This window comes from Anomaloglossus baeobatrachus, chromosome 7 (genome assembly GCF_048569485.1).
Source record: "Anomaloglossus baeobatrachus isolate aAnoBae1 chromosome 7, aAnoBae1.hap1, whole genome shotgun sequence".
Taxonomy (NCBI): Eukaryota; Metazoa; Chordata; class Amphibia; order Anura; family Aromobatidae; genus Anomaloglossus; species Anomaloglossus baeobatrachus.
In genome coordinates, this window is record NC_134359.1 from 250052073 (window position 1) to 250068219 (window position 16147).

At 49.5% G+C, this 16147-nt stretch overlaps 1 protein-coding gene across 1 annotated transcript in view; it reads right to left on the bottom strand.

Annotated features, from left to right (window-relative positions):
• The window catches only part of DNAH3 (dynein axonemal heavy chain 3), a 594186-nt gene that overhangs the window by 89320 nt on the left and 488719 nt on the right, over positions 1-16147 (bottom strand). Inside the window, exon 50 of the mRNA XM_075319752.1 lies at positions 13869-14051. Coding sequence (XP_075175867.1) covers positions 13869-14051 — 183 coding nt within the window. The remainder of the gene's footprint in view (positions 1-13868; positions 14052-16147) is intronic.

Genomic DNA, 16147 nt, shown 5'->3' on the forward strand with positions numbered 1-16147 from the left:
AACACAAAGCACACAAGTCTCTTGTAAAACAATCAGGAACCAGTTTATTAGAGATCACCACTTCTCTCTACTTCAGACCCACAAGGCCACTCGTGCTGTCGTTGCTCTCCCGGAGGGGGGGGTTCTAGCTGGCACTCGCTCTGGGTACTATCCTCCAGCAGCAGAGTCCACTACATGCTTCCTCCCCCGGTAACCTTTCCTTGCGGCTGCAGTGTTTCACTCGGGCCCTTGGACGACTTAGCAGCTCCCGACCAGTTCAGTTGTTTTGCCGGCGGTTTCAATATACCCCGAAGTCCCGTAAATCTTAGGACAGTCTATAGCCCGTCCACAGGGTGAGGTCTTGACACACGGGAGGATTCCTCCCTTCCTGAACAGGCCCTAGCTCTTGGCCCTGTTTGCACACTTGAACTTCTGCCGCTAAACTGAACTCTAACTTCCTGTCTTTCTGAAACTACTCTGCTCACTCCTCCCTCCTTGTCTCCGTCTCCCTGGTAACCACGTTGCTACTTGCCCCTCTTCCTGCTCTATCCTAACAAACTAACTACCACTGACACCCCACTTCTGCACACTTCGTCCCTAGTTGCACTACACTAAAACATCCTATCTTATTAATACTATATCCAGTGCTTTTTTTGCGGTGGTACGCACCGGTACGGCGTACCGGAAAATCTGAAGAGCGCCTCTGGCTCTGTCCACATGGCTAATTTGTAAACTATCCAAATTAGCCATGTGGAGTGGAGGCACACGCCAGAGGCGTCTCTAGGGGGCGCTGTCGGGCTCCCTGATGCGGCGGTGTGGAAGTCTGCTGGGGTGGGAGCCGCTATTCTCTGAGCGTGGCTGTCACGCTGACAGCCGCACTCATAGAAAGTGCAGCGCGCGGCTCCCACTGCTCAATTGGAGCCGTGACGCCGGCGCTGACTTCCGGGTCAGAGCGACGGCTGTCATGTGATCAGGTCAGCTGATCAGACTGCTGACCCGGAAGCCAGCGCTGCAGCGCGGAGGCGGCAGAGAAAAGCTGAGAAGTGCTCCAGTGTCGAGCTGAAGAAGACACGGAGGAGGAACATTATTGGGTAAGAGGGGAGTATTTATGAAACTGTATGGGGGAGAGAACTATCTGTGAACACACTATGGGGGGGACAGAGGATGGGGGAGGGACCCATCTGTGCACACACTATGGGGGGGACAAAGGGTGGGGAGGGGGCAATATGTATATACATAGTATGGGTGGGGGAGGGAACTATCTGTGGACAGAGTATGGGGAGAGAAAGGATAAGGTTTCATGCATGGGGAGAGAGAGGATGAGGTTTCATGCATGGGGAGAGAGAGGATGAGGTTTCATGCATGGGGAGAGAGAGGATGAGGTTTCATGCATGGGGACAGATAGGATGAGGTTTCATGCATGGGGAGAGAGAGGATGAGGTTTCATGCATGGGGAGAGAGAGGATGAGATTTCATGCATGGGGAGAGAGAGGATGAGGTTTCATGAATGGGGATAGAGGATGAGGGGGTGATGCATGGGGACAGAGAGGATAAGGGGTGATGCATGGGGACAGAGAGGATGAGGTTTCATGCATGGGGACAGAGAGGATGTGGAGCGACCTGGAAAGAAATTTTGAGGACACAGAATAAAGAGTGACATGGTATGAGGAGCAAGTGGGCAGGATGGGGAGTGAGGTGGAAAAGTATATGGACACACAGGAGGTAGTGAGGAGACAGAAGGGATGAGAAGAATGTGAGGGGCACAGAATAAAGATTAGGTAGTAGAGGGGGGTGGTATGGAGAATGGGCAGAATGGGAGGACAGTGTGATGTTATAGCAAGGAGGGGGAGTGTGATGAGGGCACAGTATAAAGACTGGGCAGTATAAGGGGACACAGTGTAAAGGACACTGTAAACAGTAGGCTCAGTTTGGAAAGAGAGGGAATATGGAGGGCCATGTACCATAAGAGGGACAGTGTGGGTCATATTTTGTGCAGAGAATACTGTGAGGGGCCATTATTTATTCTGGGGCACAGGGTAGGGCAGATATTTTTAAGTAGGAGTATTATAATCATTGTGCTATTTTTAGGGGCATCATGTCGGGATGTGTTACAGAAGACCGGAGAAGATGTAAATCTGCAGAGATGAGATGTGAATGTGAAAAGTCATCATGGCGTCAGGACAAGATGAAGAATAGAAAGAAATGACTAGAGACAACATTATCTATAAGGTACCTGAATGTAAATGTTTATTTGTGATACTGACAATGTCTTATCATTAGGCCTTGGTCTCACTTGCGCATTGCTTCTGATGTGAGCACAATGGGATGCCCACTGATCAGCTGTTCTTGGTGCAGGTGTCCGGAAATGCTTATTTCTGGATCTGCTCCGTCCTCTGATGGTGTCCGCGGCCGGGTATTGCACATCCACCTCATTGATTATAACAGGAGACTGCTGCCACTATCAGAAGACGGAGCAGATCCAGAACTGAGCACTTCCTGCCACCACCGACACCTAGTGTAGGGAATTGGCGGGGTTGCCAGGTGCCGGACCCCGACCAGTCAGACATTGGTGACCTATCCTAAGGAAAGGTCATTAATAGTGATGAGCGAGTACTAAAAAGCTCGGGTGCTCGAGGCTCGGGCCGAGCATCCCAAGATATTCGTGTACTCGGCCCGAGCACCGAGCCCAATGTTATCCTATGGGAGACCCGAGTATTTTTGTGAACTGACCCCCAGCAGCATGTAGAAACCCTAAAAATGTCACAAAAGTCTCAGAAGAGTGCTCAAATGACATGGCAACAGCATGGGGAAGACACCTTGAAGCATTTATCACTCAAAAGTCACAGCTGTGAACAATTTTGTCCGCGTTTTACGCCATTTTTACGGACTCACCAGAAAACCTTCAAAAATGACACCAAAATGAATTTTCATGGCGGAAATGTTAAGGGCACATACCCAATAGTGAGATAGAGCTAATGTATGTTACTTTTTGAGATTAATACATGAAAGATTTTACGTAAAACATTGTGTGGCACTCCGATGTCCCTGAGAAGAGACGTACATAAAGGCCTCTGAGTCTAATGTGCCCATTTTGAGGAAGTGAGTCTTTGCAGTCCAAAATTGTGAGGTTCACCAATGCCCCTGCATACAGACGTGCATGAGGGTCTGTAAACCTGAAGTGCCCATTGTAAGGAAGTGGGTCTATTGTAGTATAGCCCTTAGGCAGGGCAGCCAAAAATTGGGAGGCTCCACATTGTCCCTGGATAGAGACGTGCATGATGGCCTGTAAACCTGAAGTGCCCATTGTAAGGAAGTGGGTCTATTGTAGTATAGCCCTTTGGCAGGGCAGCCAAAAATTGGGAGGCTCCACATTGTCCCTGGATAGAGATGTGCATGAGAGCCTGTAAACCTGAAGTGCCCATTGTAAGGAAGTGGGTCTATTGTAGTATAGCCCTTTGGCAGGGCAGCCAAAAATTGGGAGGCTCCACATTTTCCCTGGATAGAGATGTGCATGAGGGCCTGTAAACCTGAAGTGCCCATTGTAAGGAAGTGGGTCTATTATAGTATAGCCCTTTGGCAGGGCAGCCAAAAATTGTGAGGCTCCATGTTGTCCCTGGATAGAGACGTGCATGAGGGCCTGTAAACCTGAAGTGCCCATTGTAAGGAAGTGGGTCTATTGTAGTATAGCCCTTTGGCAGGGCAGCCAAAAATTGGGAGGCTCCACATTGTCCCTGGATAGAGATGTGCATGAGGGCCTGTAAACCTGAAGTGCCCATTGTAAGGAAGTGGGTCTATTGTAGTATAGCCCTTTGGCAGGGCAGCCAAAAATTGGGAGGCTCCACATTGTCCCTGGATAGAGATGTGCATGAGGGCCTGTAAACCTGAAGTGCCCATTGTAAGGAAGTGGGTCTATTGTAGTATAGCCCTTTGGCAGGGCAGCCAAAAATTGGGAGGCTCCACATTGTCCCTGGATAGAGATGTGCATGAGGGCCTGTAAACCTGAAGTGCCCATTGTAAGGAAGTGGGTCTATTGTAGTATAGCCCTTTGGCAGGGCAGCCAAAAATTGTGAGGCTCCACGTTGTCCCTGGATAGAGACGTGCATGAGGGCCTGTAAACCTGAAGTGCCCATTGTAAGGAAGTGGGTCTATTGTAGTATAGCCCTTTGGCAGGGCAGCCAAAAATTGGGAGGCTCCACATTGTCCCTGGATAGAGATGTGCATGAGGGCCTGTAAACCTGAAGTGCCTATTGTAAGGAAGTGGGTCTATTGTAGTATAGCCCTTTGGCAGGGCAGCCAAAAATTGGGAGGCTCCACGTTGTCCCTGGATAGAGACCTGTTAGGTTCTTAGTGCCTCCGTGCTTGCATTTAAAAACCGCACGTGTGTGCCTGTTGGTGGCAGCTTTCCGCTGCACTTGTGTGCGTTTTGCAAAAACTTGGATATAACGCACAAGTCTAGTGAATACACATCAGCACAGCATTGCAAAATGCGCAAGGGCGTTGTCAACGAACAAGGAAGTGGACGTGATGGTGGTGCAGGCAGAGACCGAGGTCGTGTGCAAGCTCTAATTTCGCCACAACAAAGGGCCACATCTACTCGCTCGCACATCCTGTCCCAAATTCTTGGGGACCGCAGCAGTACACCGCTCTTGAACCAAGACCAGTGTCAACAGGTTGTTAGTTGGATAGCGGATAATCCTTCCAGTCAGATTGGCACCACCACAAACACTCTGTCTTCCACACGGTCAAGTGTCAGTAGCCGTGATACTGCACCGCACATTTCAGAACCTGATCCTCCTTCCTACCACCAGGCCGAGTACACGTCCACGGACATTACTGATCCCACACTTGGACACTCGGAAGAGCTGTTCGTTCACGTTTCCATTCACACATTCTGGCCTCTCGCCAGCTCCTGTTGAAGTGGGCCATGACGAGATTGTATGTACAGATGCCCAAATATTTGAGCAGCCACGTTCTTACGAAGTTGGCAACGTGTCTCAACAAGGGGTGGACGATGATGAGACACAATTGTCAGGAGGTCAGGAGGAGCAGGGTGCGGAAGAGGAAGACGACGTGGTGGATGATCCAGTAACTGACCCAACCTGGCAGGAGGATATGCAGAGCGAGGACAGCAGTGCACAGGGGGAGGGAGGCGTAGCATCCCAACAGGCAGTAAGAAGCAGGGTGGTGGCCCCAGGCAGACGTCAGGCAACTGTTCCCCGGAAAAACACGACACAAGGTGCCTGTACAAATGTTAGGTCTTCCCGAGTCTGGCAGTTTTTTAAGTTGGCTCCAGATGATTCTAAAAAGGCCATTTGCAACACCTGCCGTGCCAGCATCAGCAGGGGTACAAAAACTAGCAGCCTGACCACCACCAGCATGATCAGGCACATGTCAGCCAAGTACCCGACTTTGTGGGATGTACAACAGAGTCGAGGAGCAGTGCTTGCTGATGTCACTGCTACGTCTTCGCTTGTTGTGCATGCGAGCCAATCCCCTGTCCATGCTGCCCGCGAACAAGCCTCCTCCGGCCCTGCACCTGCAGTTGCCCACGCAGAAATAACACCATCATCAAGCACGTCCTTGTCCCAGCGCAGCGTTCAGTTATCCATTCAGCAAACCTTTGAACGCAAGCGCAAATACACTGCCAACGCCCCACATGCCACACTTCTAAATGCTAACATTTCGCGACTGCTTGCGCTGGAAATGTTGCCTTTTAGGCTGGTTGAGAAAGAAGCATTCCGCGACCTGATGGTGGCAGCTGTCCCACGTTACTCGGTCCCCAGCCGCCACTATTTCTCCCGGTGTGCCGTCCCCGCATTGCATAACCACATGTCACAAAACATCACACGTGCCCTCAACAACGCTGTTTCAGCCAAAGTCCACCTAACCACAGACACGTGGACAAGTGCATGTGGGCAAGGCCGCTACATCTCGTTGACGTCACACTGGGTTAATATTGTGGAAGCTGGGACCCAGTCTGAGCGAGGGACGGAACACGTCCTTCACACACCAAGTTTTTCAGGCCCTACCTCAGTCAGGGTTTCACCCACACTCTACAGCTCCAGAATGTCATGCTCCTCAGCCTCCTCCTCCTCCTGCGCATCCTCATCCACTTTACCCTCCACACCAGTCCCAAGCTGGAAGTGTCGCGGGCGGAGGAGGGGACGCTGCGATCTCCCACTGCTCGGGTCCGGCTGCCGCTGCTCTACGGCTGCTGCTGCTCAGTGGCTCGAGCGATGGCCGGATCCCGGGGACTCGAGCGGCGCTCATCGCCCGTGAGTGAAAAGGGGTCGTTTGGGTTTTGGGGATATTGTCCGTGACGCCACCCACGGTTGTGGTGATTGTGTGGACACCAACGCTGCTCTGGACGGGGAACTCGAGAGCCTGTGACAGGGAGCAGCTTTGTTGTTATTTCTCCCCTCCGTGGGTAGGGGGGTTGGTTGTCCCGGGGCCCGGTGATGGGGTAGAGATGGATGACAGGCGGGTTGCGGGGCCTGATGAGGTGCAGGGTCGCAGGGGCAGCTCTGTGCCGCACGGCACGGAGGTACTCACTCAGCCCAATGATGATGACATAATTCATGGTAAAACAAGTGGCTGGATGGACGGGTCCCTCGGACGGCTGCGGTTGTTCCTCCCTGCAGGTTAGTGATGACTGTCTCTCCCTGCACCTAAGTTCAGTGTTGGTAGTGATGGTTTCCCACCGGTAACCCGCTCCCCGACCTGGATATGGGCCGGAGGAGCCCCTTTTGCCCACAGGCGCTGGCCCTGGGAGACGGTTGCCCTTGGCGGTGGCGGTGTCTCCCCTTCACGGTTGGACGGTTGCCTTCTATCGGGACTTGGCTGTTTGGAAACCCTGAGGTCCCCTTCACTAACGGATTTGGCAAATTCACGGCGACACCAAGCCTTGCCGGGATCCGAAAGGCCCCTGCCAATGGTGCTGGCTTCTCTTTGTATACCGGTCCGGTACGGCCGGGTCACCACCCGTCCACGGTCCTTACGGCAGACTCCAATCGGCCTCCACTGCAGACGGTCACCACATCCTGCCAACCTTGCTGTCCTGTCCGGGCCACACACCCGGACCAACTTCAGGCTCTTTGCTGTCACTTTTCTCCTCTCTACTACTTTCCTCCTTCCACTTCCTTAGCTTAACTCTCACTGCCTGTGTTTTCCCTCCTCCTTGGTGGGTGGAGACCAACCGCCTGGCTCCACCCCCTGGTGTGGACAACAGCCCCTGGGGAAGGCAACAAGGATTTTGTGTTTTGACTATGATATGCCTGCAGGGAGTGTGGGATGTGTAAGTGTTGTGCTCTGTGGCCCCTGGCTTGTCCAGGGCGACACAGAAGCACTGCAGCACTGCCTCGGCAAAGCGGCAACAGGCTGTGCTGAAGCTAATCTGCATAGGTGACAAACCCCACAATGCAGAAGAGGTGTGGACAGCTCTGAAACAGCAGGCAGATCACTGTCTCACACCTCTGAACCTAAAGCCAGGAAAAGTTGTGTGTGACAATGGCCGGAACCTGGTGGCGGCTTTGAGGCGAGGCCAGCTGACACATGTTCCATGCGTGGCCCATGTGCTCAACCTCGTGGTTCAGCGGTTTCTAAAGTCATACCCAGAGCTGTCTGATCTGCTGGTAAACGTTCGCCGCCTGTCTGCACATTTTCGAAAGTCACCTACTGCTTCAGCCGGCCTTGCCGGCTTTCAGCGCCATTTGCATCTTCCGGCTCACAGACTGGTGTGTGATGTCCCCACGCGTTGGAATTCAACTCTGCACATGTTGGTCAGGATATGTGAGCAGAAGAGGGCAGTTGTTGAGTACCTGCATCACCTAAGCCGTCGGGAAATGGGTCAAACTCCACACATAACACCTGAGGAGTGGAGATGGATGTCCAACCTATGTACCATCCACCAAAACTTTGAGGACTCCACCAAGATGGTGAGCGGCGATGACGACATTATTAGCGTCACCATACCGCTTCTCTGCCTTCTAAAATGGTCTCTGCTCAAAAAACAACCATGATGCATTGCAGGCGGAGCGCGATGAGTTTGAGCAAGAAACAGTAGTGGGTGTGGGTGATAACATACAGCCCAGCCTCGTCTCATCACAATGTGCAGTGGAGGACTATGACGAGGAGGAGGATGAAGACATGGAGCAACTCTCTGGCCAAATTGAGGATATGACATGCAGTCATATCCTCGGTTCAGCGTGGCTGGCCAGAGGACAGGGTAGATGATGAGGAGGAGGAGGAGGTGGAGGAGGAGGACAGCATGTTCAGTCATCGTGTTGGTCAGGATACTGAAGTGATGGCTGTTAAGAGTCTGGCACACATGGCTGACTTTATGGTAAGCTGCCTGTCTCGTGACCCTCGCGTTAAGAACATCTTGGCCGACAATCATTACTGGTTGGTAACACTGTTAGACCCACGCTAAAAGGAGAACTTTATGTCTCTTATTCCCGAGGCGGAGAGGTCAGGCAAAATGCAGCAGTTCCAGAAGGCCATAGTCACGGAAGTAGGCAAAGCATTCCCCTCACAAAACGCTAGCGGCATAGGTCAGGAATCAGTGGACAACCAAGGCGTACAGCCGAGAAGGGCACAAGTCCAATCCGCCAGAGGTAGGGGAACAGTCTTTAAGATGTGGGACAGTTTTCTCAGCCCCTCACATACCACAGCCCCTGAGGTGCGGGGTAGTGCCACAAGAAATCCTAAGTTTGCCCAGATGCTCAAGGAGTACCTTGCAGATCAAACAACTGTACTCCGACATTCCTCTGTGCCTTACAATTAATGGATATCCAAGCTGGACACGTGGCATGAATTGGCTCTCTACGCCTTGGAAGTCCTGGCCTGCCCTGCCGCTAGCGTTTTGTCAGAGCGTGTTTTTAGTGCCGCAGGTGGAATCATTACAGATAAACGCACCCGCCTGTCAACTGTAAATGCTGACAGGCTGACTCTGATCAAGATGAACAAGGGTTGGATTGGGCCAGACTTCACCACACCACCAGCAAATGACAGCGGAATTTAAAGTTTGTAACCGGAATTTGCCATGTACCTCCACTCACCCATGGTAACACACTTTTGGACTTTGGCTAATCGCTGGACTGCTCCTCCTTCTCCTCATGTGCCATCATGATGACCGTTACAATAGTTAGGCCGTTGTTTCAGGTATACCCCCAGTGGTAAATTTTTTCGCCCATTCTTTCAGAATGGGCATTACAACGACAGGAGCCCCGCTCCTTTGCAATGGGAACAATGTTTTGAAGCCCTCATGCACATCTCTATCCAGGGACAATATGGAGCCTGACGCTGCCACCGACAGGCACACACGTGCGGTTTTTAAATGCAAGCACGGACGCAATAAGAACCTAACAGGTTTTTAGGAGCGACAATTACTGAGAAGTCTGACCCTATCAGCCACTGCTGACTGACGTGTATTATACACTATACTTGTGTGTTATATAATAGTTTGTGAAAAACGCACACAAGTGCACCTGTACGCTGCCACCGACAGGCACACACGTGCGGTTTTTAAATGCAAGCACGGACGCAATAAGAACCTAACAGGTTTTTAGGAGCGACAATTACTGAGAAGTCTGACACTATCAGACACTGCTGACTGACGTGTATTATACACTAGACTTGTGCGTTATATAATAGTTTGTGCAAAACGTGCACCTGTACGCTGCCACCGACAGGCACACACGTGCGGTTTTTAAATGCAAGCACGGACGCAATAAGAACCTAACAGGTTTTTAGGAGCGACAATTACTGAGAAGTCTGACACTATCTGGACTGTTTTAGACTGTGTACACCAGCCCCAGATATGATGAAGGCTGGTATACGGTCACCACTAGGAATGGCTATATACCCTGCCTGCCTGCCTGTATACTGCTACAATAGTCCTGACAAGGACTCTTCTGGTCACTAGCCTGTATTCCGACCTGGCTATACCCTGCCTGTATATAGCAACAATAGTCCTGAGAAGGACTCTGCTACTGTACTCCGACCTGGCTATACCCTGCCTGCCTGTATACAACTTATTGTATGTCCTGAGAAGGACTTCTGGTCACACTGTTTGCAGCCCTGCTCCGGAACTAACTATAAAGGGCCGCAAACCTTTCCCTGAAGCAGCAACACTCTCCCTGCACTGACTGTCTGGATGGCTGTGAGCAGAGCACAGCGCGCCCGCCGGTATAAAGGCTCGGTCACGCTGTGCGGGCCGGCCAATCACTGCAATTCCACAACTAACAGGGCTGTGGCATTGCAGTGGTCTGCCAGCCAATCCCTGCATGAGGGCTGGCTCTCAAAAGAGCGCCAACATGCAGGGATGAAGACCACGAGTACAGCACGAGTATCGCGAGATTACTCGGTCCCCGCCGAGTAGCCCGAGTACAGTGATACTCGTGCGAGTACCGAGTAGTAACAAGCATGCTCGCTCATCACTAGTCATTAATGTTAAAGTAGTGGACAAACTCTTTAATAAAGTCTTGTGGCGTCTGACAAGGTAACGGTTACTAAGTTTTTATTTATGTTGTTAGGAGCATTAAAGGGGTTGTCCAAATTTGTGATGAGTCTGCAGCCACTCCTTGAGTCACTCTATGTGACTGCAACCTTCTGAATCTCACAGTGTGCACTCTGCACGCTGTCAGGATTCTCTGGTGCCGGCGGTGATAGTGGGAGGTTATGAAGCTGCAAGAATGCGGTTTACATAGATTTGGTCACGTGCCGAACAGACATGCTCAATGAAAATGAATTGACTGAGGCTGGACACATCATATCAGAATGTGGCCAGAAGTGTACAAATCTCATACTTGTACAAATAGATAGGGTAACAGATGGAAATTCAGTACAATGTAGAAGGCCACTCAAAATAACAATGAATAAATATAGAAGGCTGAGTTTCATATGGCCAAACATAGTTCCAAAAAATGACTAGTACACCCACGTAAATAAACAGATATTTATTACAAATAATTCACATATAAATAGGGGTACTGTTATTAAAAAACTGGATTCATGAAAGTATATAGCAGTGAAGAGTTAAAGAACTAGCAGAGATCACCCTTCCAGGGACCCAAACAGCATTAATCAAATGTTCTATATAGGCAAACATACTGCGCAATCCATAGGGTAAAGTCTCATAGTGAGGCCCACCAGAAAGTATAACACACAAAGGAACCCATGGGTTGTGCATGAATTAGAGCAACTGCTTACCCATATTAAGTGCCTATATAGTAGCTGTGTCCAGGGTCCGGTAAAGAAGAGGGAGGAACGTCCCGACGCGTTTCGCTTATAGTGCTTCCTCGGGGGGCGATGTGACCCAGTATAGTGTGTCCCATGTATATATACCCACCATAATTGTCTCCAAATGACCGCCGTCTAAATGCCGCATGCGCTGTGACTATGCCCGCACCACGCGCGTCACTTCCGGGTCTCCCGGCGGAAGTGACGCTCACAAAGGGAACGTCATCTCCCGCCGAGCGGAGCTCCTCAGTGCGCGCGCGTCTGCAGGCAGCACAGGGCATGCGAAGCCCGCGCGGCCATCTTAGGTAGTGGTGAGATCCCCATGTGAATTAAAGACCCCACTAGAGAACCTGCACAAGTAACTACCAATACCAATAGTGCCCTGTATCAGTCCGACCAAGTAAAGAGGGGAGCTCCGCCAATAGTAGAGCCTCTGGAAGACCTACGTACGTTTCTATATTAGAAATAAATAATCTTCATCAGGTCGGACTGATACAGGGCACTATTGGTATTGGTAGTTACTTGTGCAGGTTCTCTAGTGGGGTCTTTAATTCAATCACAGCTGTGCTTAATACTGCAGCAACCCTGTCTGGCGGTATGATCATAAAGTGTTTGGCAGATTATTAGGTAATATCTATATGTTGCCTTTGTACAATTGAGTGTGCTATACCCACATGCCTCATATGTATACACCTTAATCTATGTGCTATATGCTTAATACTGCAGTAATTCTGTCTGGCAGGGTGATTACAAAGTGTTTGGCAGATTGTTAGATAATACCCACATGTTGTCTCTGCACAATTGAGTATGCTTTACCCACATGCCATATATGTATACACCTTAATCTTTGTACCATGTCCTATGTGGGGGTAATCCGTCATTAATGTTTTAATCTGTTTTTAATGACTGTTTGGATACTTTCCCCACTATGTCTAATAAAATTTTGTAATCTTTTTGCACTAAAAAAACTCTTGTCCTCTTATCTCTAATCCTGAAACAGGGCTACACAAGCCCTATTTCAGGATACAGTTAGTTTGAGTATACAACTGAGGCTATGTGCGCACGTTGCGTACAAGCCCTGCAGAAATTTCTGCAGCGATCTGAAGAGCACATGTGCGCTTTAGATCGCTGCAGAAATGTCCGTAGTGAGCGCCGATTCCATGCGCTCTGCCTGCAGCTCCTGCCATAGACAGAGCAGGAGCTGCCGGCAAAGTGCAGGAAAGAAGTGACATGTCACTTCTTTTTGCGCAGCGCTTCGGCAGTAGCCGAAGCGCTGCGCTCTTAAACGCCACGTGCGCACGGCCCCTGCACAGTCTCCATAGACTGTGCAGGGGACGCAGGACGCATGCAGTTACGCTGTGCTACAAAGCGCAGCGTAACTGCATGTTTTTACGCAACGTGCGCACATAGCCTAAGGCTTAGTTTTGGAGTAGGACTTATCTTCAAGCCTACTCCAAAAAGGCTGGAAAAATCCTGCTAGGGCTTATTTTTGGGGAAATATGGTACATTTTATACTACCATGCTGTGTATATATGTGATAGTCTTCACACTTCTTGGAAATTATGATTTACTATGCACTGTCTCTGTGAGACAATACTGTTTACAACCTTACTGAAGGGTGTGAAGCTCATTTGCACATTAGTTTAAAGGATTTTGTTTTTTCCATTTACATCATTTTTTATCATTAGGCATACATCTAATGGATGGTATTCCAGGGCACCTTTTTTATTCTGTTTCTGTATCATGCTAATTACTTCTGAAATTAGTAAATGTTTCCATATAGATATTTTCTATATGGTGAATCCAGTGCTTCTCCTACCTGCTCTATACCTCCTTTCCAGTGTCCTGTCTGCTTGTGGCCTTCAGTGCTTCTCCTACCTGCTCCATACCTCTTTTCCAGTGTCCTATTTGCAGCCTCCAGTGCTTCTACTACCTGCTTTATACCTCCTTTCCGGTGTCCTGTCTGCCTGTGGCCTCCAGTGCTTCTACTACCTGCTCTATACCTCCTTTCCGGTGTCCTGTCTGCTTGTGGCCTTCAGTGCTTCTCCTACCTGCTCCACACCTCCTTTCCGGTGTCCTGTCTGCTTGTGGCCTTCAGTGCTTCTACTACCTGCTCCATGCCTCCTTTACTATCTCCTGTCAGCCTGTGGCCTCCAGTGATTCTACTGCCTGCTCTATACCTCCTTTCCTGTGTCCTTTCTGCCTGCGGCCTCCATTGCTTCTACTACCTGCTCCATACCTCCATTCTTGTCTCCTGTCTGCCTGCTGCTTCCAGTGTTTCTACTACCTGATCCATACCTCCTTTCCGGTATCCTATTTGCAGCCTCCAGTGATTTTACTGCCTGCTCCATACCTCCTTTCCGGTGTCCTGTCTGACTGTGGGCTCCATTGCTTATAGTCCTTGTTTGCCACGTGCCTTTACTGTTTGCAAACACAATGCCCATGGTCCATGTGCCCACCTGGACCTTGAGCTTTGAGAATCCACCTCACCAGGTGATCAGAAACACTTGTATGTTTTAACCATTAGTAGCTACAGATGTAGCAAGCAAAGGTACGCAAATAGCCTATTTACGTTGCGATCGTTAGCACAAAATGGACCTGTAGTTATTACAGAGGAGTTCCCGGAAGTCTTTACAAAACTCAGGGGTTACCTTAATCGCCTGAGAAGCCGCGGCCGCCTCGTTGGCCACCCTTTCATCGGCCGACACTAGTTCTCTCTTAGCGTCAACTTCCACCGTCTCCGATTCTATTTTAATCATCATCTTCTCCGTTTCGGCTGAAGTTTTAATCAATTCTGGTTGAAGCGCGGTAAGCTCTTTCTGCATAACTGAGACCTAATGCAAATTACATGAAGAGAAGCAATAATTATGGCAGCAATTGTTTGACTCAACAGACTCTGCCACAATGGGAATCATTAAATCTTATTAAACTCCGGATAAGAAAACAACGTAACGAAGAGGAGCGGAACAGCCACCTCTCGCTTATTCTTCACACCGTCATTTACACATGAAAAGGGCTTTCTTTTTATATCTAATTTTAGAAGATTAAGAGTTTAACAAGTGCGCAAAACAAATATACCGGGGAATAATAAACACATCGAGAAATCTAGGTCAGTTTACAGAGAATTAATAAAAAGGCAAGTAAACTAAGGCAAGCAAAAGATTATATCTGTCACACTGTACCCAAACTTGCCACACAAGAAACAAATCCACGTAATTCCGGCTTCTTTTTTAGCGCATTATACAAGATGTTCTAACATCATCTTCTTCTCTGGGTGACCCCATGCAGAAATTAACATGGTCACAAGTTCTTTCTTTGATGCCCCAGCAAGTAATAAGGGGGGGGTTTCCTGTTTCAGAAAAACAAATTGTGCTTTACTCACCCTCCCAAGGTTCAGCGCTGAGTCTCCGTCACTTCTCCGGCCTCCGGGTGTCTGTTATTGTCTGCAGTGCTGATGTCCTGTCGACAACGCTGCAAGCAATCAATACGCTTGTGCCGTCTACTCATCCAGAGTCGCCAAGCTCAGTTATTGGCTGTAACGGTGTCAACGCTGCAGACAATAATAGACAATGGGAGCAGCGGTGGAGAATCAGCGCTGGACCCAGGGAGGTTGAGTAAGGCACACATACTTCATTGGTAGACAGGGATTTTTTTCTAAAAACCCTTGTAGTCCCATATGAAATCTTGAGATGTTACACATGACATCATATACCTTTTTGATGTAAACAACCAAAGGAAGAGTCTATGAACAAGCAAGACTGTAAATTACGTGTAATCTGGCATCTAATGCTGGGCTGAGATGTGTTGACTGTGGCTGTTAGATGACTGCAGATCGGCTGTATAAGTCTAGTTTCACACTTGCGCTATTTTGACGCAAACGGAATCCGTCACTAATGTAGTACAGTTCATTTATTTACAGTGGAAGCGCGTTACTATGGCGCGTGTGTGTGTCATGCAGTACCCGCTTGTGTCCACACGATGTCGCGCTTCCACTGTAAATAAATGAACTGTACTACATTTGTGACGGATTCCGTTTGCGTCAAAATAGCGCAAGTGTGAGTGGGCCCTTAAAGCCAATTGTTAATCGCTTAGTGGCTGTTTAGACAGGCCAACCAAAATTTTATGTGCACAGAACAAAGTTTAAAGGGAACAAATAACCACCTTTTCATCCTATATACTATACCCTAATGGCTCTAGGATGCTGATTGAAACTATATCTTTAGTTGAGAACTCCGAGGTGTGATTGCAGAATAATCTTTGTTCATATCTTCAGAAATGACCTAATTTATGCACAGCCTTGAGCATCGGGAAAGGAGTCTGTGGGTCGGGTCCTCTGTAATGATTCCTCCTCCTGCTTTGCCTTCTTTTCTTTCGTTAAATTTTGTGCCGCCGCTGCCATTACTACTACTGTTGATGGCGTGTGTGCATTGCTATTCTGACATTGTCTTGAATAAAAAGACAACAGAATCAGCGCATGCGCGTACCACGATCTCCAGAGCCATTTTACTAAGGACACTGTGGAGATTACTATGAGCGGCGCATGCGCTGATGAAAAAATTATTCAATCTGTGCATGTGTAGCGCCCAACGGGGCAGGTGTTTTAGCCTACTCGTTGCCGGGTCGGGGGTGTAGATCCTCTGCGTCGTCATGGAGTGGCCTGGCCGAGTTCCGTTACCCTGAGGCGTACAGGAAGGAGGATTGGAGGGTGGCAGGGAGAATGGAGGTAGTAGTTGGAGGTTTAGGAAAGTCTATTAGATGATCGTGACTCCACCTGTGGTACGCATCCAGGGATGGGGGCCACCGCTGCAGGGTCTCTCACCGGGGCAGATGTTAAGTGCAGCTGGGATGGTGTCGCTCCCCACAGGTGGAGCGGGATTACCCCGGGAGGATGGCAGGGGTAGTGGTAGTCCCCATTGAAGCAGCAGCGCTG